This window comes from Ochotona princeps, chromosome 3 (assembly GCF_030435755.1).
Source record: "Ochotona princeps isolate mOchPri1 chromosome 3, mOchPri1.hap1, whole genome shotgun sequence".
NCBI lineage: Eukaryota > Metazoa > Chordata > Mammalia > Lagomorpha > Ochotonidae > Ochotona > Ochotona princeps.
In genome coordinates, this window is record NC_080834.1 from 103,223,077 (window position 1) to 103,249,311 (window position 26,235).

General features: G+C 44.4%; 1 protein-coding gene across 2 annotated transcripts; it reads left to right on the top strand.

Moving 5' to 3' along the window:
- The first annotated feature begins 4,614 nt into the window (after positions 1 to 4,614).
- KNG1 (kininogen 1) lies at positions 4,615 to 26,235 on the top strand. 2 transcript variants are annotated; one of them, XM_058662202.1, is made up of 11 exons: positions 4,615 to 4,957; positions 8,429 to 8,539; positions 9,834 to 9,918; positions 13,734 to 13,906; positions 15,721 to 15,828; positions 17,406 to 17,490; positions 18,374 to 18,546; positions 21,588 to 21,695; positions 21,808 to 21,894; positions 24,005 to 24,082; positions 26,010 to 26,235. In XM_058662202.1, exons 1-11 carry the CDS (start codon positions 4,763 to 4,765, stop codon positions 26,088 to 26,090), a joined length of 1,284 nt encoding a protein of 427 aa, XP_058518185.1. In that variant the 5' UTR covers positions 4,615 to 4,762; the 3' UTR covers positions 26,091 to 26,235. The 2 variants fall into 2 exon arrangements, with proteins under 2 accessions (XP_058518185.1, XP_058518184.1); XM_058662201.1 differs by lacking the exon at positions 26,010 to 26,235 and having other exon boundaries at positions 24,005 to 25,579.

Sequence of the window (26,235 nt, forward strand, 5' to 3'; positions counted from 1 at the left end):
CCTTAAGCCACAGTGGTGGCATTCCTAATACTGAATAACCAAGACGACACAAGTGGTGAGCAATCAGACCAGAGACAACATGTCATCAGAAGAGTTGCCAGGTATACCGTGCCAGCCTGGCCACAGTGGTGGGCACCAACTGAATGCCACTGTGCAGGCTCCTGCATCACAGGGCCAGCTGCTTGAATGGGGAGCTTGAAGGCTGAACTCCAGGGAGCCCCCAAAATACACATGAATTAACTTCTTCTGAAGCATTTATCACCTACCAGGGGTGGGGAACATTCAGCCCAGCATGCCACATCAGATCTGCAAAATCTTTTGTTCTGGTCCTGCAAGGCAGCCAGAGATAGGATTTAAAAATCAGTAAACAAATAACGCTCATTTTTTAGTTGATCATTTTGTATGACCTGCAAATTATGTCATAAATATACAAATAGTTCTTGGCTGAAAAAAAATATTTCCCACTCAGGATAGTACTTTGAAAAACATTGCTTGAATTAATTAAAGTGCTACTTGGAAGACATAGGGATTAAAAGCCTAAATTTTTTTGGGGGGGGCAGTGTGGTAGCTCAACAGGCTAATTCTCTACCTGCAAGCGCCAGTATCCTATCTGGGCACCAGTTCGTGTCCCAGCTGCTCCACTTCCAATCCAGTTTTCTGCTTATGATCTTAGAGCACAGCAGAGGACTTCTTGCGACCCTGTACCCACATGGAAGGCCCAGAGGAAGCTCCTGGATCCTGGCTTTGGATCAGCTCAGCTACAGTTATTGTGACCATTTGGAGAGTGAACCAGCACATGGAAAATCTATCTCTCTGTCTCTGCTTCTCTCCATAAATCTGTCTTTCCAATCAAAACAAATAAATCTAAAAATAAAAGTCTCAATTCATTTCAATGAAATGTATTTGTCACATGCACAGTTGCTGCATGAGGTAGAAACTGAGCTTCTATACTTGTTGATACTATATCAATGATTATTGTTTTTCGAGACTTTTTGTCATGAGGGCTATAAAATACATAAAGGTTTATTTGGAAATATTCAATCGACTTTCAAAGGTGATACAGAGATACTAAATATTACTGCCTTATCAAATGTCCAAAGCCCAGACTCCTTACTCCTATCCAAACCATTTCTTTCATTATATAACATTACTCTTTCTAACCACACCACTACCATTTAAGTCTTACAGACCAGTAATAGCTACTGATTCTTCCCTTTTCTTCTTTCCCAACATGTATGACATCACAGACTCCAATTTGTTCATCAAAGTTCCTAGTGACTAGGCATTGAATAGGTTCTTGTCTAGTAAATACATATGCATCAATAATGGAATGATAGACTTATGGCTATTCATAAAAGACTACCCATTGTAATCCTCGAGGAGAAATCAGTAGTGGGGGAGGGAAGAGAACTTGGGGAAGGGAAGGGAAAATCCCAGAGCCTATGAAACTATATCATAAAATAATAATAATAATAATTTTAAAAATAAATAAATCTACATATATATGTATATATAACATTTACTATGAGTTGGAGAGTTTCACATTTTGTGATTTAATCTTCATTGACAACTCTCTTGAGTTTTTTCATTATTTATTTGAGAGACAAAGAGACACAGAGATAGACAGTGAAAGCAAGCTCCCAGTGGTTGGTTCACTCCTCAAATGCCTACAACACTAGGGGCAGGGACAAGCCAAATCCTGGAGCCAGAAAATCAATCCAAGGCTCCCATGCGGCAGGAAGTTCCTTGGGCCACCACTTGGTACATCCAGGATGTGCATTAGCAGGAAATCAGAATTGGGAGTGGAACTGACACTTCTGCTTTTAACATATATTTATTTAGTTTCACCTGTCCGAGAGGTAGAGTGGCTAAGACAGAGAATGAGATGGGGACAACGGGGGGAGAGAGAAATCAAGGAACAGAGGGACAGATATCCCATCTGTTCACTTGCTTCTCAAATGCTCCCAAAAGCCAGAGTTATCTCGAGTTGAAGCCAGGTTTCCCACCTGAGGAGCAAGGGCCAAAGTTCTTGGGCCATCTCCCACTGCTTTTCCAGGTTAGGTTAGCAGGAAGCCAGGTCAGAAGCAGAGGTGCCAGCACTCTGATATGAGATGTAGGCATCCCATCATCTGCTTTCCCCGTTGTGTCACATGCCCACCCCTGGAGTCAGTACCAAAACCCAGGGATTTGGGTATCCTGATCAATATTTTAACCAGTAGGACAAACAACCACCCAAGTTCTTTTATCCAGATAATACTGCAGCATGCCATCTGCTATAACAAATAAACTCGGTGTCTTAAGGAGACAGAATGTGATTCTCTCCCATGTAACAGCTCCATATGGGCTACCAGAAGGTGACCTTCCACACAGTGATTCAGGTTTCGAAAATTCTTTCACCTTGCAACTCTATCTTCCTTCTGGGCACCTATGTTTTCCCCTAGATCTTCTGTATCCAGCCTCCTTAAGATAAGAGAAAAAGATCATGAGGGTGGTTTTTAATGGGCCTGAGTTAGAAGTGATATGCATAATTTATGTTCACATTTCATTGGCTAGAAGTCAGTCAGCTGGCCACACTTATGAATGCAAAGGAAATGAATGCCCTCCTTGTCTTCTGCTCCAGGCTGCTGCTCAGTGAAACCCAGCAACTAAACACTGGAGAAATTGACTGCAACAACGAGGATGTGTTTAAGGCTGTGGATGCTGCTCTGAACAGAAAAACCACCAGAAGGGGTGAAGGGTAGCTGTATACCAAGAAGCAAAGGGAAATAAGTTTGGAAAATGAATGCCATACTGGTTTTTTTTAGAGAAGGAAGATAAGGTCCAAATAGGTTTAATTACTTGTGGTACTTCACAATTATTAATTTGTGGTACTGGAATTAGAGTTCTTACTGTTCCCCCTCCAAAACCACATTTGTTCTTTGTTTATCACACTGCGTGAACACACTACCAAACCCAGCTACAAAGACTGTGTGACATCTGCTGGACACATCCCCCGCTGGGCAGCCTTGCCTAACCCTTTCCAGCCCCTCTGGGGTGTGCATGTCGCTTGATTCCTCACCCTCCCAGCTCTCAGCCCCTGCATCTCTGCTGCCTCCTCCTTCCTGTCAGCCTAAGAACCTACCCACGTTTTGTACACCTTTAATTTTGTTCTTTCCTCTTCAGGTAGAATTTATCTCTGCCATCACCATGCAATTTTAGTAAGTCAGAGATTTCCAAACATCTCCCCCTAATAGCAGACACCATTTATAACAGACAATTACCAGGCCCTGCACATATACTTCAATCACTCCTAAAAAAAAAAATGAAACAAAACAAAAACCTTTTTAAGAAGGGGGCCAGTATTGTGACATAGTATGTTAGCTGATGCCTGAGATGCTGGCATACCATGTGCTCACCTGTTTGAGACCCAGCTGGGTCCGCTCCTCATCCAGCTGCCTGCTAGTGACCTTGGGAAAGCAGTAGAGTAAAAGAAAGTCCTTGATCCTCTGTACCCTCTTTGGAGACCCAGAAGCTTCTGGCTTCAGCCTAAACCAGTCCTGGTCATTGTGGCCATTTAGAGAGTAATCCAGTAGATGGAAGATTCTCTCTCCCCATCTGTAATTTAACCCTTCAAATAAATGAAAAGGAAAAGATATGATGACTCTCCATATTTTACAGGAGAAGAAACTGATCCACAGAAAGGTTATACAATTCCACCTTGCTCAAGGTAATATAGTTCTCAAGTACCACAGCCAGACTGGAACACAACTTGAACTTACTGCCACGTTCCTATACCACTCTAACGCACGTTCCTATACCACTCTAACGCACGTTCCTATACCACTCTAACGGCACCGTTCAGTCCCCACTGACTCCTCTTTTCCAAAACGGGGAGGGGCTTCTCAGACAAATTCAATTGCCAAGCTAAAAATCCTATCAACAACCGCAAAAGAATTCAACCTTTGTTTTGGTAAGACTTGTAGGCAAGCATCTACCAAGGACCAATTCATAGCTTTAACCTTACAGCTTCCATCAGAAAGCTTGCTAAGGCTTGGCGAGTAAAAGACACCCATACCTAGAAACAAGAAGCAAAGGCAGGAACTGCAGGTCTACACTCAACCCAACCTTTACTACAGGAGACTAATTGTCTCCTGTCTCTTCCACCCTGCTGACAATTTTTTTTAATGTAATCAATGCACTCGAACTGCGAGACTGGCTTGGCCAAAGACCCAAGAGACTTCTCATGTTTCTTTTCAGTTGTGCTACTGTTGTGGGGTTCCCAGGCATGCATATCAAGTGACGGCAGCCGGCTTCTATACAGACAGATGAACTGCCTAGAAAGTTGTTGGGCAAAGAGGTCTGCACCTTGTACTCTTTGTTGCATTGTTTACACATGGAGTCACTTTTGGGAAAGTCATCGGAGAATAACAGAGCTGACTGATGGTGTTTTCTGCTTTATTGGACTCTGCTGTGATTTGCAATGCAAAGTGGTGCAATCTCCTGTAAATATGTCCTGTGCTCCAACACACTTTTCCAAGGCCAATGGGCAGGTCAGCAACCCCAGAGTCACAATGTTCTAAGCCAGAAACTGCCTTGGGTAATGAAACAGTCATTTGTCCTTTTGGAATAGGGGCACATAGCGTATGGCAGCAGGAATCCAATCAAGGCCCCATACGTTGAGGCAGAAGAGAGAGGAGACAAGAGGCTGAAGATTGCTGGACTCAGCATCCAACTTGGCTCCAGAATCCTCATCCCTCTGCTCCTAGAGGGAGACTGTTACATCATGAAGCTCATTGCCCTCCTTGTCTTCTGCTCCAGGCTGCTGCTCAGTGAGACCCAGCAACTAAACACTGAAGAAATTGACTGCAACAATGAGGATGTGTTTAAGGCTGTGGATGCTGCTCTGAACAAATATAACACCAGGATCCAAAGTGGCAACCAGTTTGTGTTGCATCGCGTGACAGATGTCAAGAAGATGGTGAGTTACATTTAACCTTGGGGTCCTTTGGGATTTGTACTGATACTCAGAGACCAGGAACCTCCCCCTACACACACATACAACCATTGATAATCAAAGGTAGACTTTCCAACTCTTAAAAACATTGACACCACTCTCTGGCCTTGGAGGGAGGACAGGGAATGATGAGTCCTTGGACCACCACAGTAAGACTCCTCAGTGATGGGAGAAGTGATATGTAGTGATGGGAGAAGCTGTTTCTAGGGTAAAATGAAACAAAGGGAGGGGCAGTGATCTAAAAGGGATTCAGCCAAGTGGGAGAACCCAGGAACTCGGACTGCAATATGAAAAACCCCTGAGAGTCTGGGATCAACTAAAATATAAAGCCCGTAGATCTCAAGTGAGGCAAATCACCAAGAAGGTCCATCTACACAGAGTCAAGGCTGAGATTAGCCTGGGTAGGCTGCTTAGACAAAATACAAAATATGAAACTCAGATGCCTGAACAAATCAAGTCTGACAGCCAGGACTTAGCTGGCTGTTCCCATTTTTGGTCACTGCCCTGACATCCCCAGGTAGGGGACAACTTCTAGCAGAAAGTGTGATTCAAAGAAGTCATTGTTCCAAGGTTTGTTTTCGTTAGAGAAGACTACGTGGCTGAGACAGATAAACAATTGATCGCCTCGATGGGAAAATAACCCAACCATGTGACCTCACAAATATAGGGCCAAAAAACACAGTGGGCAGATCTTGGTTATTGTTGGCTTTTTTTCCCCTGAAAGTAAAATCACGCCACTCGGTCTCATAATCTGGGGTGGTCATGTGAGGAGTTCTGTTCCCAGGGGCCCTTGCATGACAGTTGGCTCTGGTGTCTTCGTTGGATGAGGTTGGTAGCAACTGGGGACTTTGCTCTAAACTGACCATGTCATTCTCTAGTTAATCTTCACTTTGCCACATGAGTGCTCCCGCCACTACCTGTGCCTTACGCCTGCCTCTTCACCATGCAGGGAATCTTGGAGACCATCCTGTTTGACTGTCCTTGCCTGATGCATTCACTCTGACCAGGCAGGCTCGCAGCCAGCACAGTCATGGGCTTCCCTAGCTCCAGAATTGTATCTGGCTCTGCTCAGGACCTGGGGGCAGCTTGAGCCAGGCCTCATTCCTCCTGGGACATCCCTGCTCTCAGCTGCAAAGAGAGGGGCTGCACCATGTCACTGCCCAGGCCCTTTACTGCTTCATATGCCAGAAATCTGCATCCAAAAACCCAACCAACACAGCACCTTTCCACCATAAAAACATACTCAGTTAGATCTTACGAAGTAATAGAACAGCCATGAAGAGGAAGGAAGTACTAACATATCCACACATGGCCAACATTGAAAACATGATGCAAAGTGACAGGAGCCACCGATGAGGACCACATGCATGACCCACTAATAGTAGTGTCTGGAACAGGCAAAGACAAACTCAGAAAGTAGGTTATTGGCTGCTGGGCTGGAAGGAAGGAGGAACGTGTAAAAGATTTCTTTCGGGTGAAGAATTACTTGGAAGAATACTAAAAAACATTTAAGTGTATACTTGGGTGGGTTAATACATCTATTTAAAATTGGAAAGAACAAAGGGCCTGATGTGGTAGCTCAATTGAGTAATCCTCTCTCTACAAGTGCTTACATAACTAAGGATGCCGGGTTTGTGTCCCAGCTGCCTTATTTCCCGTCCAGCTCCCTGCCTGTGGCCTGGGAAAACGATAGGGGACGGCCCAAAGCCTTTGGACCCTGCGCCCATATAGAGTCCTGGCAGAAACTCTTGGCTTCTGGCTTCAGATTGGCTTAGCTCCAGCCGTTGTGGCCACTTGAGGATTGAGCCAGCAGACAAAAGATCTTTCTGTTTTTCCTTCTCTCTACAAATCTGCCTTTCCAATAAAAATAAATTTCTTTTTTTTAACTCAAAGAAGAAAAACTAGAAAACAAATAGAAATACCAAAATTAATTACTCATATTAAACCCCACCACTCAGATACAGCTATTCACATTTATCTTTAATCATGATCTCTTTTTTGTTTTTTTATTTTATTGTATTGTGTTTTTTGATTGTCCAAAGTACCTCAGTGGGGCTGGAACCATGGCATTATAGGGTGAACCTCTGCCTGTGGCACCAGCATCCTACATGGATACCAATTCAAGTCCTTACTGGTCCTCTTCTTTAAAATTAATTAATTAATTAACTAATTAATTAATTAATTAATTAGAAAATTGTTTCTCCCAGGCCACAGGCCACAGGCCAAGAGCTGATGGGAAGTGGAGCATGCAGGACATGACCCAGGGCCCATATGGGATGCCAATACTTTCAGGTGGCAGATTAGCCAATTAAGCCATCATGCTGGCCCCTGCTGCTCCACTTCTAATATAGCTTTCTGCTAATGATCTGGGAAAGTAACACAAGATGACCAAAGTGCTTGGGCCCCTGCACCCACATGTGTGACCTAGAAGAAACTCCTTGCTCCTAGCTTCATTTTGGCCCATCCCCAGTCTTTGTAGCCATTTGGGTAGTAAATCAATAGAAGGAAGATCTCTCTCTCTCCTATCTCTCCTTCTCTCTCTCTCTCTCTCTCTCTCTCTCTCTCTCTCTCTCTCTCTCTGTAACTTTGCATTTCAAATAAATAAATACTTTCATGCTCATTAGAAAAAAATTAGAAGATCATTTAGAAATGTTTGTTTGAAGGCACTCCACTATTCCAGCATCATAAGTAGCAACTTAACCCACTGTGCTACAAAATCTGCCCTTTTTCTAGTCTTTTAAAAGACATGCAAGGGATCTTCTAAAAGTCTGTAGAAAATGTAATAATGGAAGCCAGTGCTGTGGCAGCGAATTAAGTTGCCATATGGGCACCGGTTCGAGTCCAGGTTGCTCCAATTCTGATCTAGCTCCCTGCTGATGAGCTTTGGAAAGCAGTGGAAGTGCTTGGGACCTTGCACCCATGTGGGAGACCCATGGGAAGCTCCTGTCTCCTGACTTCGACCTGGCCCAGCCCCTACCATTGTAGCCATTTGGGGTAAGAACCAATAGGTGGAATCTCTCTCACTCTCTCTCTATTTCTCTCTCTCCTCTGTAACTCTGCCTTTCAAGCTAATTAATTAATTATTAAATTTAAAAAGATGTGTATCACAAAAAACTATGCAGGAATCTTAAAGATTTGTTCTGTGCAAATAAACTTATCTTTTATTCCATTTTCTTATAAATTTTTTTAAAGTTTCGTCACCTGTGGACATATCAACAGTTGTTTTTAATTAACTAATACTAGGGATGTTTCCTGGCAACCTTTGGAAGTTGGTGCTGGTGAGCCACCTGCCACCTCAGTGCATGTTAGCGCCTCCCAGTCATTGTCGTGAGAACTCCGTTCCCACTGGCTGGATCAGCCATTACAACTCCACACACACTCCGAGGACTGCTCTGCAGTAAGCTGACTGCACTGTAACTTTGATTGCTTTTTCAGGTTGGCTCCGATATATTTTACTCCCTCAAGTACCAAATCAAGGAGGGTGACTGTCCTGTTCAAAACGGCAAGAGCTGGCAGGATTGTAACTACAGGGACGCTCAGGAAGCTGTAAGTGTCATGTTGGCAACACAGTTTTGCTTGCACAGATTTAAAAACAAAATAATGAAGAAGCCAGAAGTTACACAGAGCAAGCCCACCCGTGAGAAGGGGGCTCTGGTGTCGAGCCAGGGCATTGGACAGGGTGAGGGGGTGTCACCTTCAGGAAAGCAACTGAGCACTGGGTAAGTTGAGCTGAAGGACTGGCAAGGGAAGGACATGGGGCTTCAATGGCACAAACCTGAGAACAAGTGTTAACCTTGTCTCAACTAGCTGTGTGCCTGCAGGCAAGTTGTATGCCCTCTCTGAACTCATGTTCTCCCTTGTTTAAAAAAAAAAAATCTGCAGAAGGAAAAAGTGATGATTATGCAAGTGATCTTATAAGTAATGGCCATTTTAACTGAGCCCCTAACAGATGCCTGGCACACCATGGCTGTCTGGAAGTTTGCAGCCCTCCTCCCGAGCCTGCAGATTCAGCGCTTGGGTGTCAAGACACAGGCAGTCTGTGTGTGGTTTGAACAAGGCAGTCAGCTGCAGTTCTAAGAGAGCTCTGGGCTCCGAATCGGATGTCCTCAATGTTCTCATTTGCAAAGTGGGGACAGGTGGCCACTGTGCCCTGCCCGGCCTGGCTCCCAAGGCGATACAGCCTGTACATAGAGAGATGTGCTTCATCCTGAGAGAACAGCTCTGGGTGGGACTGAAGAATGGGGAGGCAAGACAAAACAGACACCGTTGCTCTGCCTAGCCAAAAGCTGCCAACAGGAAAGCCTGACCATGGTGGGCCTCTGTCAGGTGCTCTCATGATCACAGCATCCTGTCAGATCCACGTGGCATGTCTCCTACAAGATGGGTAAACATGAAGGGACTTGACAGAGATAACCTCTAGCCTGTGGCTGGGCTACATGGGCACCAAGTCCTTGTTCTTTCTACTAATTTGAACTTAGGTTCATATGAATCGTATGAAGCTACTGACATTAAGAACTGAGTTAGGAGCTGCATTCTGTAGGCTGGTTCTTTGACCCTGTAGTCCAAACATCTTGGGGGAAAAGAAGGCTCTCCAGGGATGGAAATGCAGACACAAGCTTAGGAATGCCACCACTGATACTGCTTCTCCTCCCACGTCTCATGGATCTTGGTGACTTGTACGGAATTATTGGTAGGCTAGGAAAACACACATCTTCACTTGTCAAAGCTCTCCTAGTGTGGTGCGTTCTGTGTTTCGTAGAGATAGCTATGTGTAGCGAGTCCAAAGAGAGCCTCTCTGTGTGACGCATCAGCATAGATACTGCCTTTCTGTTACTCACAGGCCACAGGAGAATGCACAGCCACCGTCTTGAAGAGGAACAACGAAAGATTCTACGTGGCAACACAGACCTGCCAGATCACTCCAGGTAACTGATGGGCTCATGGCACAGCCCGAGGGGCAGGGAACCAGAGTGGACAGTAGCAATGCCACTGGCAGTGTCAGGGGGAGGGGAGCGTGCACGTGGGTCGGGTGAAGTGAGTGAGTGCCGGAGTTGGACCAGGGTCCTGCTGGTCATCACCCCCACTTTGCTTCAGAACTATCCGAACCCTTCTGTGGGGCCACATTGTATCACGTGTGTGTGCAAAGCAATGGAAACACTCAAGCCTAACCTGTGTGTAGTTGGCAGCAGCAGGCTATTGTGGAAGAGGTGGCATAGCACAGACCCTTAGGTCCAACCTGACCTGAAATCAGAGCTCTTCGCTTTCTTGGCTTTCCTTTTCCTCACGCAGACAATGGAGCAAGCAGGACTTTCCTCCTCCTGGGATTGCTGTGAGACTCACAAAAGACGAAGTGCAAGTCCTGTCTGGCACATAGACCAGCACAAACACACGGGCAGCAGTGCGAGTCACGGGCACAGAGGAGGAACACTGAACTAGGAGCAAGAATATCCCGTGACCAAAATCTTGGCTCCCCATGTTGTATAGGGCTAACTTCCAGGAAAGCCATCCATATTCATGAAGTTTCAGGGCCATTCTGAGAAAAGGCATGCATATTCCAAAGGGAGCCAGCACACATGCCCACTAGGCTCTCAAGCATGTTGCTTGGAGTCCATGCTCAGTTGGGGGTTAGGAGGGGGTGTGGGCTTCTTCCCGTGGCAGCAAGGTGAAGGAAAGGGTACAGTTGCCAGCTGTGCCAGGGGCCTCAAACAGCTGGATCAGAACTTCCAACTCCCTTTTTTCTTAAAAAAAGGTTTTTTTTTAATTACGTATTTATTTGAGAGGCAGACAGAGAGCGCCCATCAACCGTTCACTCCCCTAAATGCCTACAATTGCCAATGTTGGATCAGGTCAAAGCCAGGAGGCAGGAATGCAATCCAGGTCTCCCAGGTGGATGGCAGGGGCCCAGCTTTTTGAGCCACCATCCGCTGCCTCTCAGGGTCTGCTTTAGCAGAAAGTTGGAGTCAGGAGCCAGAACAAGGGATTGAACCCAGAACAAGGAATCAAGACATGCAGATATGGGACTCTGGTATCTTAATTAGCCAGCTAAATCACCAAGCCAAATGCCTACCCTCAAGATTTGCAATTTTTTAATGAGAAGTCTTAGCCATTGAGTTTTGCTTCATTCAATAAGCTGCCTCCTGCTTGGCTGCAGGAACACCTGGTTATTCTCAACCAAGGTTTAATCAAGGCTATGTTATTTATTTTTCCTTTGGAGAGATGGTCAAAAGCATCATGCCAAGCAACCATAAAAATGTATTTATGATAATCATCAGAGCACAAATACTAGAAAGTAAAAATACTGAGGACTTCTGAGGCAGCCATGGTTCTGAACATTTTACTTGGCTTAACATACCTCACCCTCATCTCAACTCCAAGAAGTAGACATTCATATCCCCCAAGTACAGATGAGGAAGTAGAAACCCAGAGCAGTTAATAAACTTGCTCAAGATCCCATAGCTAGTAAGCAGTGTAACTGGGAGAGCAAATCCTCAATAAACAAAATTCCTGAAGACTGTAAGTTACAGTGCAACCAATCAAGAGATGGGCCTACTATTAGCTTCTTCCATAACATGGCAGACATGCAAAGTTCAGAGGGTGGGCACATCTAGATAATGTCAATCACCAAAGCCTTCCCAGAACTGGCCTTCCTTCTGTGAGACCCTGCACCTGACGAGCCTGGGACAGCTCGGCTTCCCTGTCCAACGTGGCCCTCGTGGCAGTGGTTGCCCATCAGCACTAGCGATGGCTAGAACCCACAGAAACGGCATTCCTGGCCTTCGGATGGCTGCCAGCAGTTGCACTCCAAGAAAAACAGCCCCAAACAGGAAAGAACTCACTACTAATCGCAAATATTTAATTGCTAAACATATCTCTAGGAATAGGAGGGTAAGTGCGTAGAAAATCCATTCTGCCACCCAGAAAAATGGAGTGATTCTGTTCCTGCTAACCTCACCTCAGGGGTGGTTCTCCCACCAGGCCCCAGTCAATGTCCTGAATGCCAGCTGGCTTTGAGAACAGAAAAAGCAACCGCTGGCCTTGTCTCCAGCACCAGCTCTGCCATTCAGGCTTATTATTTGTATTCAGTAATTCTTTTCCCTTCCTCATGGAACTCCCCTCCAGTGTGTAATGTCACCCAATACCCTGACTCAAAAGGAATCTTCAAAAAGAAAGGAGGGAGGAAGCTACACATATCCATCTTGCAAATGTTTCCCTGACCCACTTATCTAAGGAGAGAAATGGTTGCGAAGAGAGTTGTGTTGAGCTGTTTACAACCTGGGGACAGTGCAGTCCAACTGTTGGCTTCCTGGCTGTATTTGGATCGCAGGCATGCAGACACAGGTGCAGGCAGGGAGTGGAGCATCCTGGAGGAGGAAGTCTTGGGGGCCCAAGACCAGCCAGCCTTCTGCAGCTGCTTCCCCCCACGCCCCCACCCTCCCACCCCCAGCCACGGCATTTGCCCCAAGCAGCCAGCAGGTGGGACCATCTGTGAATGAATGTTGCTTGGCAATGAAGCAGTACAAGCTCCTTTCAAAATCCTTTGCATAAACTGAGTAGTGACCTCGGACTACAGTTAGTAACCCCAGGCCTAGGGAATGCAGGCTGTATAACTGCACAGGGTCCTCTTTGCAGATGCTGCACACTCTGATGACCCCCCTCCCCACCGCATTCTTGAGGCTCTGGTAAAATGCCTGTGTGCTGTGTCCCATGCTGCTGTGTCTCACTAGACCTGTCTGGGCTGGGGCCATCCATCCCTCCTCACCACGCCCTCACCCTTACATGCATGCCTCATGTTACGTCATCCTTTTTAGCTCAGGCATCTTTATCTTTATCTTTACGTGCAAGTCTTCCTTGATGCCATCCCAGCTCCTGCCTTGGAAGATGTTACCAAATAATGTTGAGGTGATCTGCCTATAGTTCTGACTCTCCTCCCTTCCCTGTCCTTTTCTTTATATCAGTAACTATCAGTGATGAACCTGAAGAGCCCAGTGTGTAACAGCAGGTGCAAAATACATATTGATGAGATTTAGTTAAGATAATATCTAGGAATCCCTGTGCTCGACTTCAAAGAGCTTTTTGTAACACTGAAATATAAATAATAATGTAGCTATAATGTTTCACTTCTTTTATAAAAGGGTAAATTAAAAATTAATTCTATAATTAGAAATTACTTTAAAATAAAAATTAAAATGATGATTCATGTCCCTATACCTATAAGATGTCCCTGAGTGGGCCAGCACAATGGCTCAATCAGCTAATCCTCTGCCTGCAAGCACCAGGATCCCATATGGACACTGGTTAGTATCCCAGATGCTCTACTTCCTACCCAGCTCTTTGCTTATCGCCTGGGAAAGCAACAGAGCATGGCTTAAAGCTTTGAACCCCTGCACTCATGCGAGAGACCTGAAGAACCTCCTGCCTCTGGCTTTGGATCAGTTCAGTTCCAACAACTGAGGGTAAACCAGCAGATGAAAGATCTCTCTATCTCTCCCTCTCTCTGTAAATCTGCCTTTTCAATTGGAAGAAGAAGAGGAGGAGGAGGAGGAAGAAGGAAATGTTCCTGAGTGAATGACAGTTCTTCCCCCTCCCTGATAAAGCATCTTGTATTCTCTCTTTCTAACGCATACTAAGACTGACTGGGAACTCGGCCTATTAGGGTCTGCTCAATTGTCCTTGTTTAAAACCCCAGTGTCTGAATGCTGGTATCCATCATTAACACTGCCCTTTCTTGCCCTTTGCGAAGCTGAGGGCCCTGTGGTGACAGCTCAGTATAACTGCCTGGGCTGCGTGTATCCTGTGTCCACCAAGAGCCCTGAACTGGAGCCCGTTCTGAGGCACGCCGTTGAACATTTCAACAACCACACTAAGCATTCCCACCTGTTCGCTCTTCAGGAAGTCAAAGGGGCCCTAAAACAGGTCTGCTGCTTCATTTTTTATGTTACATGATATTGATCAAAACAAAATGTTAGTTCTTTACATTTAGGGTTTCATAATCTTAAATATCATTGGCTACCATGGCAGCACGGCCGTGGTGAGGAGTTCTTCCGGGTGTCTCATGTCCAGCACTGGGGCAAGAATGGTGCGACCCACAGTGGGAAAGGTGGATGGTCAGATCCACTTCCTTTGAAGTTTGTTCATAAAGGGGAAATGTGAGTCCTACCAGTGGTGTGATGGCAAATCACCCTGGCTTTATAGTCTTGAGACAACTGGTACCGTCTTGCTATCATAATGTAAACGTGGTTCTAGCATGTTCAATTGTATCTTAAGAGGTTGAAATGCCTTTCTGAGTACCCCTGAAATTATAGTTTCCATATCATCAGAACAATAAAGGAAGTGATAAACCAAAAATTTTTATTGGCTCAGTTCACCAAATCTTTGCTGGCAGTTGATTGGGTCGCTTGCATTTCATCCTCTTATTATGAGTGATTCATTTTAGTCAATAATGTTCTCTCTTCAGTAAATGCCTTATAAGGGATAGGCGTTGCAGCACAGTGGGTTAAGCTGTTACTTGGGATGCCTGGGATGGAGTCCCATGTCCACCTGCAATCCAGCTTTCCAATAATGCAGTGAAGGGAGGTAACAGATGATGGCTCAAGAACTTGGGCCCCTGGCACCCACGTGGGAGACCCAGATGGAGCTGCAGGCTCCTGTGTTGACACAACCACGTTCTGGTTATTGTGAGCATTGAAGGGAGTGAATCAGTAAATGGACGATCCCTCCCCCCCCCCCAACTTCTTTCCCCTCTCCCTTCTCCTATCTCTTTCAAATAAATAAAAATAAGTAAACAAAAATATGTATTTCACAAATTTCGAAAAAGGCCCCACAGCTTGCCTTCAATAAAGATGCCAGTATTGCACAATTACAATCTTATTCAGGCACTAGAATGAGACAGCACAGAAAGCAGGAGAGAGTGTGCCACCTAGTGGTCTGATAATCTAAGCACACCCCAAAAGGTCTAAAGGCCACTGGAGCATCATTTTCTTTACTTAGAGGAGCATTCTTGTTTCATGACAGTCAACAACACATACTCTCTCTGTAGCCTGACAGAGGAAATACTGTTGGGTCTTATTTAAGGGGTTGGCAGCTCCATCCACTTCTTTTTGTTTTAGATTTTTTTTATTGGAAAGTTAGATATACAGAGAAGAAGATCTTCTGTTTGCTGATTCACTCCCCAAATGGCCACAATGGCTGGAGCTGTGCTGATCCAGAGCCAGGAGCCAGGAGCCTCTTCCAGGTCTCCCACGCGGGTGCAGGGTCACAAGGCTTTGGGCCGTCCTCGACTGCTTTCCCAGGCCACAAGCAGAGAGCTGGATGGAAAGCAGGGCCACCAGGATTAGAACCGGCACCTATATGGGATCCTGGCGCTTGCAAGGCAAGGACTTTAGCCGCTAGGCTACCATGCTAGGCCCTCCATCTACTTCTTATGCTTCATGTTTTAGATGGACTTGGGTGTGTGTGTGGGTGGGTGGGTGTGTGTGTGGGTGGATGTGTGACTCTCAAGGTATTTAGTACTTGCTCAGTAGTGATGTTTGTCTAGAAATTATTATAAAAGTCTACTTCTTAAATAGAGTATATATTATGTGTAATAATATAGTATAAATGATATTTAGCATATTTGTAATATATATGTAATCTATGCCAGGTAGTCTCCTAAACTCATTGTGTTTACACCTCACAGTGATTAATGCTTAAATTATCCTCTTTCAATGCTCAACCGCAAATTGTTTCAGGTGGTGGCTGGATGGAACTTTGAGATCACCTACACAATTATACAGACCAACTGTTCCAAGGAGCATTTTCTCCTCCTGACTCCAGACTGCAAGTCCCTTTTGAGTGGCGTAAGTAGACAAAAGCTGAAGGATGAAGTTCTCAACTTTCTGGTTATAGGACCTACACACGGGAAGGATCAAGCTGTGTGGCACAGTCTAAGCCCTGGAGTTTTAGCTGACATTTTGTGATTTACATTCACCATAAGCCCACGTCTTTGCCTTCCAGGAGAAGACTCTCCACAGCCAGCTGTGAATGTTTAGAATATAAATAGGGCTCTGGGTGGGTCTGAGTAGACTGATGATATTGTCAAGTTCATCTGGTGATGTCCTCATACCTTCCTGTTTCCTGTTCTTCCCTTTGCACTCAGTGTCCTTCCGCTGTTTCCAGCTTTCCTTGGGACAGTTCCTCACTTTAAGCTTCTCTGTTTTTCTCACCTTTCCTTCTCTGCCTGTGTCTTTAACATCCAGACTCTATACCTTTGTGGTCCATGCTGGAACCATAGTTTTCCTTCTGAAGCATAATTACGTTACCATGGTGTGTCTCAAAGTGGCAATGGGTGAGGAATATGCAAAGAGCCAAGGCATGATGCCGTGCAGGAGTATTTTCTTTTAACACGGTGCCACTACCAAGGCATCGCTGTCAGTCAGTCTAGTCATTTTGCTTCTAAAAGTCCGTTCTACGGGGGGGAAATGGGAACTGCAGACCACAAGACATTGATGTTGATGTTATTTTTAGAAGGAAAACAATGAAGCTAGATTTTTTGAGTAACATTAGGGAATAATTAAAATACAGTATGTCCATACAGTACAGTATGATGTAGCTACCAGAAGACCTTAAAGCTTTCAGTGACATACTAATGTGGCTATGAGTTAAGTAAAAAAAAAAGTTAAGTCAAAACAAAAAAAAGCAGAATCAAAAGTAAACATATAGGGCTCGGCAGTGTGGCCTGGTGGCTCTAAGGTCCTCGCCTTGATCCCACATGGCCGCTGGTTCTAATCCCGGCAGCTCCACTTCCTCTCTATCTCTCTTCCTCTCAGTATATCTGACTTTGTAATAAAAATAAAATAAATCTTTAAAAAAAAAAAAAGGGCTCGGCAGCGTGGCCTGGTGGCTCTAAGGTCCTCGCCTTGATCCCACATGGCCGCTGGTTCTAATCCTGGCAGCTCCACTTCCTCTCTGTCTCTCCTCCTCTCAGTATATCTGACTTTGTAATAAAAATAAAAATAAATCTTTTTTTAAAAAAGTAAACATATAGATTTCATTCAAACATGGTAAACATAAATATAAAACCTGATAGAAAGCAAACATGCCAAATAGAATATAGCTAGCTTTCAGTGGGAATTACAGATCCTCCTCCTAAGAAGACATCAGTTTGAAAACAGCCTCTGGGCCCAGCAACATGGCCTAGCAGCTAAAGTCCTCGCTTCCTGTCACTGTGCCTGGAAAAGCAGCAGAAGATGACCCAACTGCTTGGGCACTTGCACTCATGTAGCATGTCTAAGAAACTGTTGCCTTAAGTCTTGCTCACTGGCTTCATAAGACAGTTTGGAAAGTAGATATCCTATTTGTAGATTTTATGGTTGTTGAAAGAGCATTTAAAAAATGTGATTTGTGTATATATTTGCATATTTTTTTTCAACTCCAGGATACCGCTGAATGTTTAGATCATGCATACATGGACCCTCAGCTAAGGATAACTTCCTTCTCCCAGGAGTGTGACATTCTCCCAGGTGAGGCAGCCCTCCAGCAGAATCATGCTCCCAGACAAATGGCTGACTCTTTCTCGGAAACTGAACATGGCTCCCCATGGCCTACCAGGCAGTCGATGTAACCTCCCACCCTTTTGGAGAGTACTGTCCCCGTCCCTACCCAACTTAGGCAGCAGGTGCACCTGAGTCTGCTCTGCCATAAAGGGACATGGTGACAGAAAGGACATGTCATGTCCTCTGGGCAAGGCTGGCCTTGGTGATCAACACCGGCTGGCCTTCCTTGAGTAGAAGTTGTCTTTAAATTGGGTAATAAAAGAGAGAAATGTATTCCACTGTTAATGACACAAAATAAAATCCTTGCAATCACAAGGGTTTTTCTTTTCTCCCCCACATGTTACAGCAGAAGAAAATGAAGTTTCTTGTTCAGTATTTGTTGTAACTGTGCTTGGCTTTTCTCATGCTATATGCATTCAATAATGAGAAGCTTGGCATAACTTTCTGTCCCCCAAGACTTAAACATTTTCATTAGAAAGTCACTCCTTTACTTTGAACATTGCTTTCAGTATCAAAAGTAAAAAAGTCAGAAAAAATAAATCATGCTGATTTTATTTATTTATTTATTTTAATGATTGACTCATTAATGCTTCCAAATGAAGGTGTTTCCCTACCATACGCTAAGAAGAAGACAGTCAAATAATGACTCATTAATGCTTCCAAATGAAGGTGTTTCCCTACCATACGCTAAGAAGAAGACAGTCAAATAATGCAGGTCAGACAGACAACCTTCAGTACCTTGGCTACCTCGTGGCACTCCACAAACCACAGGCTGGGTCTTGTGCAGGAGAGGCGTTAGGGGAGGCTGTTCTTGCACTGTGCATATTCACTTAACATTTGATTCTTTCAGGGGAGGAGTTTATTCCACCACCCACCAAGATATGCGCTGGCTGTCCCAAGGCCATACCCGTGGACAGCCCAATGCTGCAGGAGGTGCTGACTCATTCCACAAAAAAGCTTAATGAAGTGAATAATGGAACTTCCTTGTTTAAGATTGACACTGTGAAAAAAGCCACCGTACAGGTCCGTACCTTATGCTACAAACACAGCGATACCAACAATCTAGGCTCAAGTGGCTTACTAATTTTGTCACTGATGCTGGTTCTGGATCGGGAGACGGTACCCTTGGGCACAGGACTTGGTTGATTTGAATTCCAAGTACTGGCCTTGCTGCATGCTTGATGTACGACCATGAGTAACTCTCTTAGAACATTCTCTCTGTTTTCCATTTGTAAAGAACTGGGTTGAGGATACAATAAGATAATCACAAATCACTTCTCAAATCCTAAAAGACTGTATTAATACTAACAAGTAGAACATAAGAAACAAAAGCGCAGGCAAGGAAAGCAAGATTCTACATGTATCTACTCTGTCATCACGTCACCTGGTGCCACGGGCTCGACTGTGTGGGTCAGTGTGTCAATTTGTCTCTCCACACTTCTGTCCATGTCACTCCTCCCTCCATTCTCACTGCCTAGGGTTTCCTTTCTTCTTAGAAATGCACCCTTAGGCCCCGGCAACATGGCCTAGCAGCTAAAGTCCTCGCCTTGAATGTGCTGGGATCCCATATGGGTGTTGGTTCATATCCCGGCAGCTCCACTTCCCATCCAGCTCCCTGCTTGTGGCCTGGGAAAGCAGTTAAGGACAGCCCAATGCATTGGGACCCTGCACCCGTGGGAGACCTGGAAGAGGTTCCAGATCGGCGCAGCACCGGCCGTTGCGCTCACTTGGGGAGTGAATCATCGGACAGAAGATCTTCCTCTCTGTCCCTCCTCCTCTCTGTATATCTGACTTAGTAATAAAAATAAATAAATCTTAAAAAAAAAAAAAGAAAAGAAAAAAATGCACCCTTAGATGTTGGGCTGCTCGGTCAAGGCATGTCCGTGGTGCACAGGTCAGAGCCTGGAAGGCAAAAACCCTGGGAGCCTAAAAGCCAGGTTAAGAATGTCCAGGTGGGGGGTCAACTCCCCACTGTCACCTGCATAGGTGAGAAAAGGCAGAAGCAAGGTGAGGACTTTAGCCACTAGGCTACCACACCGGGCCTGCCATTCAGGCTTTTTCAGCTCATAGGGCTCCATCTGTAAAATGAGTGGCTGGGTTTGAAGAGCCTGAGCCTCTTCCACTGCTACCATTTGGGACTCAGGCGTCGGTGGACGACAGGTGGCTATTGCAGAGACCCAAATCAGGCTTCCCTAAAGATAAGCTAAAGAAAAGTAAACAAAATAAAACTTAAGTCTTAGAAAGCAAGCCAACGTGACCATAATATCATTGAAAATTTTCACAAGAATCTAAAATAGGAGTCTTATATATATAATGATATTCATTGTAGTTTTGATGATAAGAGCAAAAAAAAAAAAATGGTGAACTGTCCAAAAATCAATAACACGAGAATTAATAGACAACTAGGCCTGGCATAGCCTTAGAGTGGAGCATTAAATAGCCATTTTTAAATAAAGGTTTATTTATTTATTTGAAAAGCAGAGTGACAAAAAGAGCGGGAGCTACAGAGAGACAGAGAACAAGAGAGAAGTTCTATCAGCTGGTTCACTTCCCAGGTGGCTCTAACAGCCAATGCTGAGCCAAGCTGATGCCAAGTGACAGAAACTCCCTCCAGGTCTCACCCATGGCCTAAGGCCTTGCACCTTCTTCAGCTGCTTTCCCAGGCACATCCACAGCGAGCTGAATCAGAAGTAGAACAGCTGAGACTCAAACTGGTACTCACATGGGATGCTGGCGTCACAAACAGCTGCTTAATCCATAGCACTACAACACTGGCCCCTGAGCAGCAATTTTTTTTTAAAGATTTATTTATTTTCATTACAAAGTCAGATATACAGAGAGGAGAGACAGAGAGGAAGATCTTCCTTCCGATGATTCACTCCCCAAGTGACCACAACGGCCGGTGCTGCACCGATCCGAAGCTGGGAACCAGGAATCTCTTCCAGGTCTCCCACATGGGTGCAGGGTCCCAAGGCTTTGGGCTGTCCTCGACTGCTTTCCCAGGACACAAGCAGGGAGCTGGATGGGAAGTGGAGCTGCCGGGATTAGAACCAGCACCCATATGGGATCTTGGCGCGTTCAAGGCATGGACTTTAACCGTTCAGCCATGCCGCTGGGCCCGAGCAGCAATTTTACAGTGCCTCTTCAAGAACTGTCATCATGGGAAATGTCTTCTGTTTTCATAGTTAATGTTTAAAAGGAGCCATACAATTGAATATATATTGTATTCTCAATTATGACATAAAAAAATGTACAGAGAGCAATAATGAAAAGAAACCAACGCGTCGAGATTTACAGAGGTGGTTTTCAGGGGGTTGCACTAGAGGTCATTTATCTTTACCATTCTGATTTCTTGTGCTGCTTTATAACTGGAGAAAAGGTGAACAAATTACTAAAATCAATCAAAACTGACCCTCCGACTTCTGTACTCTGGGGCCTCTTTCCTGTCCTCCCACTTCTCATAGTCACATGACCTGCCTGGGGCTTACTTGGTACCAACCCAGAACAGTCTTGTTTTTTTGTCAGTTTGACTTCCCCTTTCTGGTTTTTGCTTTCCTATGAAACTTTATTCTTTAATTTACTTAATTATTTATTTGAATCACAGTGAAACGTTGATATCTTCCATCTCTTGGCTCACTCTCTCAGAATATCCAGTTCTGAGTTGAGCTGGGCTGACCACAGCCCAGAACCAAAAACTCAATCCAATTCACCCACATGGGTGGCAGGGACCTAGGACCCTAAACCATCAGCACTGCCTCCCAGGGTCTGCATCAGCAAGATGAGTCAGGACGCAGCGCTGAAAACCAAATCCAGTCTCTTCAGTGTGACACATGAGTATCTTAACCACTAGGCTAAATACCCACCTGCCAAATATTTTAAATATGCATACAAACACAAAACTTTGTTGCAAAGCATTGGTGTTCTTTTATATGTAACCCTCCAAGGCAGTCAGGATATGATTGAAATTTCAAGAATCTCGCTTTAACATCCTTAGAGTAATAATATACATGATTTATTATACATACCTATATTAAGCAATTATTTCATACAAATTAATTTTCCAGGTGGTGGCTGGACAAAAATTTGCTATTGAGTTCACAGCCAAGGAAACCACATGTTCTAAGGAAAGTAATCAAGAATTGACTGAAAGTTGTGAAATCAAATCACCTGGTGTGAGTACTAACACAGCTGTCTACTTTCTCCCTGGAAACCTCTTTGATATACTAAGAATCACTTGTTTCAGTCTCTTACAAATGACCTCTTGTTTTTTGTTTTCACAAATAGCAAAATCTAGAATGCAAGGCTAACGTTCATGTGATACCTTGGGAGCAAAAAATTTACCCTACTGTCAACTGTCAACCACTGGAAATGGTATGACTCTCATTTTCTCAAATATTTATTTGAAAGGCAAAATGACAGAGGGAGAGATGGAGATCTTCTGTTTGTTTCTATTACCCAAATGGCTGCAACAACTAGGCTGAAGCCAAGAGTCAGGAGTGCCATCCAGGTTTCCCAGGGTTGGCAGGGACCTGAGTACCTAGGTCAGCATCTGCTGCTTTCCCACGCATCGTAATAAGAAGCCAAGCCTCAAACCAGTAGTCCAGTACAGGAGACTAGCATTGCAGGTGGCGGCTTAACTGAACTGGCCCCCAAGTGATATTATCGTAACTACAGTCAGCTTGGTGTCATTTCTGCTCATTGCTCATTCTAAAAACTCCTATTTTGAGGTTGACAATGGAGAATTTTTTTTTAAGATTTATTTATTTTTATTACAAAGTCATATATACAGAGAGGAGGAGAGACTGAGAGGAAGATCTTCCATCCGATGATCCATTCCCCAAGTGACCACAATGGCCGGTGCTGTGCTGATCCAAAGTTAGGAACCTGGAACCTACAGGTTTCCCACGCGGGTCCCAAGGCTTTGGGCTGTCCTCAACTGCTTTCCCAGGACACAAGCAGGGAGCTTGGATGGGCAGTGGAGCTGCTGGGATATGAACCGGTGCCCATATGGGATCCCAGCGCATTCAAGGCAAGGACTTTAGCCGCTAGGCCACCGCACCAGGCCCAATGGAGCATTATTGAAATTAATTGGGACACTATAATGTTTTAAATGGGAGAAATCTTACATTTCTCTGCTGATCTTCCCCTCCCCCCCTTTTTAAATGGCTAGAAATGACAACAAGCCTCACAATCACTTCTCACACAGGATCATTTTCTTTCTTTCTTTTTTTTTTTTTTAGCATTTTAAACAAAATTATTGGAAAGTCAGATTTACAGAGAGAAGGAGAGACAGAGTTGGAAAGATCTTCCATCTGATGGTTCACTCCCCAATTGGCTGCAATAGCCAGAGTTGAGCTGATCTGAAGCCAGGAGCCAGGAGATTGCTCCACATTTCCCACACGGGTGCAAGATCCCAAGGCTCTGGGCCATCCTCAACTGCTTTCCCGGGCCACAAGCAGGGAGCTGGATGGGAAGCGGAGAAGCCGGGATATGAACTGGAACCCATATGGGAACCTGGTGTATGCAAGGCGAGGACTTTAGCTGCTGGGCTGCCGCACTCTGCACAGGATCAGTGTCTTAAAGCTCCCTTTGCAAAGTGCCAGGAGACTGGCCATCTACCCTCCAAGTGTGCCTGAGGGAAATGTTAGCTCTCCACTGCCCTCTACTTACCTCCAAGGAGCTCACTCAGCCCCACTCCAGTTCTAATGAATCAGAATTTGCTTTTTAACAAATTCCACAGGAGCTCCAGTCACATGATTTGACTTGGGTTTTCAGACATGTAGAGGTGTACTGATAGCCTAACCTGAACAGTACACAAAGGGGGCACTTCACTCTGGTGAACATGTCCTGACTCAAGAGAGTAACCATTAATACATGCTCCCTTTGTATTCAGTTCATAAAGCCCTTACGTTTTTCAGTCATGGTGATCACAGATATAGAATCAATTAATGAACAATGTACCATGTACTTGCCCAATTATAAGCCTGCAGACACGGCAGCAGGGATGGGAAACCTTTCTTGTACCAAGGAACATTTGGATGTTTATAACATCATTCACAGGCCATACAAAATGATCAACCTAAAAATTAGCCTGATACAGACTTACGAAATTTCAAATCCTGCCTGCAGCTGCCTTGGCAGAGCCAGACAAAATGATTTTGTAGGCCTTATTTGGCTCACAGACCAAAAGTTCCCCACCTACACTAAAGGCTATATAGCTGAGCCAATCACTATTCTAGATAGAAGAAAAACAAAGCAAAAAACACTCTAGCTTGCTTTAGAGTATTAATAAAATGAATAATAACCAATGTTCATACATGTTAAGGTCAATCAAAAGAGGACTATATATTATTCACTCATTCTGGAACACTAATGCAGTACATAAAATCTGGCAGACCTTTCCCTTTGATGTCAATCTCCTTTTTCTTTACTGATACAATGGTTTTTACAGTAACCCATTCACCCCAATATTGCCTTTTAGGTGTCATTTATGAAAAGACCTCCAGGATTCTCACCTTTCCGATCAGTACTCATGGAGCAAGGGAAAGAAGGCACAACTGTAAGTCCATCCCACACTTTCACGGCACCTGTACAAGATGAAGAGCAGGATCCAGAAAAAGAACAAAGATCCACTCGTGGGCATGGCTGGTACCTTGAAGAGCAAAAAAAACATAGCTTTGACCATGACCATAAACATGGGCATGACCAAACCCCTGGGCACAAACAGGGGCATGGCCTTGGCCATGGGCATAAAAAACAACATGGCCTTGGTTATGGACACCAACAGGAACTAAACTATGATCTTGAACATCAAGGAGGACATGGTCTTAATCATGGACAGAAAAGGGGGCGTGGCCTAGCCCTTGGACAAAAAAATAAGCATAAGCTTGGTCATGGCCATGAAAAATATAAAAATAAAGGCAAAAACAAAGGAAAGCACTCGGAAAGCTCATCTGAAGAGATTACCACTTCTGCACAGACACAAGAGAAGACAGAAGGGCCGACATCCCTGCCTTTCCTAACCCAGGCAGATAGAGCAGTTACCCTTCCCGTGTTTCAGGACTCAGACCTCTTGGCAATTACGATGCCTAACACACCACCAGCTCCCACAGAAAGTGATGATGATTGGATCCCTGATGTCAAGATAGGTTCCAAAATCCCTTTGTTTAACCTGATATCTGACTTTCCAGAAACAACATCCCCCAAATGCCCTGGACGTCCCTGGAAACCAGTTAGTGTAGCAAGTCCATCCACAGAAACATCAGCATTTGATGATTTCGACCTTGCTGATGCTCTTGGTTAATCGGTGCAGCCATGGGTATTTCTTTAGCACTTTATCGCTCCCTTTACCCCTTGTCCAAACATAAGCATCCTGATATAAGGCACCAAACACCATACTGCTTCAGAATAGCCTGAAAAGAAGCAGTGAAAATCTCGATGTGGACACTGTTGATCTCCACAGACTACATAAAACAACATGACACAGCCCTAAATCCTTGCTGGGCTTTCTAAACTAGCCCAGAAACTGGACATACAAATGTGCCTTTTGGTCTAATGCAGTTGCTTCTCTGATAACAAATATGTACCTTAAAAAAGGTGTCATCAAACTGTTATACAAAGATTCTTGGTATCCCAAACAGAATGGTCCCTAAATCCATGTGAAAATTAGGGAAATCAAGAGACTAAATGCTGGCCTTATTAATGGGGAGAGGATGACAATAAAACTTCGCCAAGACACCAAAGCAGGATAACAAGAAAGATGAGTTGGCCAAAGAGGAGAAAATGGAAGTGAATCCATTGCCTTTCTGCTCGCCACATGAGCTAACTGTATCAAGTAGATACTCCCATTTGATAAAGCTGTTCTGATAATTGCTTCTCTTGGTGGGAGTGTTTCCCATAGGTCAATATCCTCTGTGTGCTCGTTAACTACTCTGTGTAACAAGATTTTTCAAATAGGAGTTTTCTGTATATACTTTACCCAGCTAGATTGAGTAATCCTTAGTTTGTAGAAAGCCTGATAAGGAAGAAAAACAGAAACACACTTGCCAGGAAAATCTTTTTTCATAATTCACAAGAGACTATTACAAAACAAACTTTGTTCAGAAGTTTTGTCAGGAAATTGTTCTCCAGCCTCACTTTATAATCACGCCTTCTTTTTGCAATGGAATTGAAGGCCACGGGCTTTTGTAAAAGAGAAATAAATTGTCTTTGCTGCCTTAGAATACAAGAAAAGCAAGTATCTCATGACGCATGCTGTATTTACAACTAGAGATACAAGATAAGGCTTTACACTTCTACACACACCTGTGGCTATTACCATTATTCCCACTGGTCTGATGTCTTTTATTTCATTTCAAATATGGTCTGTATTTTAAATAAATAACCAATGATGCCAGGAAAAAAACTCATCATGTCAACTGGTTGCTTTACTTTTGTTAAAAAATGAATGATAACATCAGATTAATAGAGTTTTACTATACTTACAGAGGCAACTAAGGTCCTGCGAGTACCAGGGCCGACCCCCAAAGGCAGGTGCAGAGCCAGCTCCTGACAGTGAGGTCTCTTGACCAGTGGGCTGATTCTTCACACCTTTGGCACGATAGTCCCGACAACGTCTGCCAGCAACTTTTTGTGCAAGGACAAGAAGGAAGATGGGGTAGAATTTATACAGAAGATCTCCATCTTGATCATTCTGTTTCTGAGTGAAATAAA

Coding starts and splice junctions, on each gene's coding strand:
- KNG1 (XM_058662201.1), top strand. CDS start 4,763: ATGAAGCTCATTGCCCTCCTTGTCTTCTGCTCCAGGCTGCTGCTCAGT. Junction 18,547..21,587: donor TGAAAAAAGCCACCGTACAG/GTCCGTACCTTA, acceptor TTAATTTTCCAG/GTGGTGGCTGGACAAAAATT. Junction 21,696..21,807: donor GTGAAATCAAATCACCTGGT/GTGAGTACTAAC, acceptor TTTCACAAATAG/CAAAATCTAGAATGCAAGGC.